At 43.6% G+C, this 1,395-nt stretch overlaps 1 protein-coding gene across 1 annotated transcript; it reads right to left on the bottom strand.

Moving 5' to 3' along the window:
• Positions 1 to 523: 523 nt before the first annotated feature.
• On the bottom strand, positions 524 to 1,087 carry ASCL4 (achaete-scute family bHLH transcription factor 4). Its single transcript, XM_056847575.1, has one exon. It carries the CDS (start codon positions 1,085 to 1,087, stop codon positions 524 to 526), a length of 564 nt encoding a protein of 187 aa, XP_056703553.1.
• Between the last annotated feature and the right edge of the window lie 308 nt (positions 1,088 to 1,395).

Below are 1,395 nucleotides of genomic sequence, written 5' to 3'. Positions count from 1 at the left end.
TGAGACAAGCATAACTAGCTTACTCTGGATCAGGGGCGACACGTTCATTTCAAATTAGACAGGATGTTTCCTAATTACCTTGTAGAAACATTTGCCTACCAAACCTGATATGGATGTCTTAACAAGGAACAGAGAATTAGGGGGGTGGGGGAGAGAGAGAGAATCTGAAACAAGCTCATTTGCTTTTATTGTTCTCCCTATCTGAAACACACAAAACAATTTCAGAATATTTTAGGTTTTTTTTTTTTTTTAAAGATGACTTCAGTCATAATAATTCAATTGCTTTTAATAGCATAAATAAGGAAATTTTAGAACCTTTTTTTCCTCTTAAGCACTTGAAGATAGTCCAAACGGACACTGGAAACAGTCATTTGAAATAATTAAGATACCTTTTTTCATCCCGTTGCTGGAGACTAATATTGTCCTGTGTGAAAATCCATGCAAATTTAGAAACGTGGCTGCTTTAAAGAAAGAAAGAAAGGAAGTTTATCTTGGAGGTGTCCTTCTCTGAAGATGCTGTTTTCTAGCTGCAGGCTTCCTCTAGCTCACTAAATGGAGATGAAGCCAATGAAGTTTTAGATTCTCCATCACTGTTGCATTCCTTTCTCAAACTAAGACCAGGAGCAACCGAGGCCTCTGCAGCCGGAAGGGTCGTCTTAGTAGTTCCTAGAGGATCACAGTCCAACAAACTCTGAAGGTGCTTGATGTAAGTTATGGCCGCTTTCAGAGTCTCTACTTTGCTGAGTCGCTTGTCAGCAAGCTCCTTGGGGAGATGGTCTCGCAGGCGAGCGTAGCCCTCATTCACACAACGAACCCGTTGCCTCTCCCTCTCGTTCCTCTTTCGGATGAAGGCAGGCTCGAAAGAATAGTCATAGACGCCAACGTACCCGGAAAAAGGTAAGTAGGAGAACCTTCCTGAGTATCCATTGTAGGCTTGGTGGTCCCAGTACGTTGGATCGAAGCGGATAGGAACACCAAATGGCTCTCGGAGTGGTAGCCCATGAGGGTTTGCAGGGCTGCTCCCAAGGGATGCTGGCCCTGGGAATGAGATCATGTTGAATAGCCCGTCATCTTTACCACTTCCCATTCTGCAGCAATGCAGCAGCTACTTCCCAAAGCAGCTCTGGTGAATTAATCCATCAATGGGAAGGTCCAGTTGCTGAAACCACTGCCTCGCAAGATACAATATTTTTGTGTTTACAAAGCAGTAGATCTATGCCCCAAGGTTTGCTGCATCAATGATGTATCCAGGATTCCACTCTATGTCTGAAAATCAGCTCTGTGCCTGGATCTGTTATTACAGAGGCAGGATGCCTTCTAATTTATAAGGAGGCTCCTTGGACCATCACTCCGCGCTTTAAACCCAGGTTTTCCTCTGATCTTCATATTTCAAAA

This window comes from Euleptes europaea, chromosome 3, assembly GCF_029931775.1.
Source record: "Euleptes europaea isolate rEulEur1 chromosome 3, rEulEur1.hap1, whole genome shotgun sequence".
Lineage (NCBI taxonomy): Eukaryota > Metazoa > Chordata > Lepidosauria > Squamata > Sphaerodactylidae > Euleptes > Euleptes europaea.
Note: the sequence above shows the minus strand (reverse complement) of the source record. Positions and strands in the feature narration are given on the sequence as shown.

Coding starts and splice junctions, on each gene's coding strand:
- ASCL4 (XM_056847575.1), bottom strand. CDS start 1,087: ATGGGAAGTGGTAAAGATGACGGGCTATTCAACATGATCTCATTCCCA.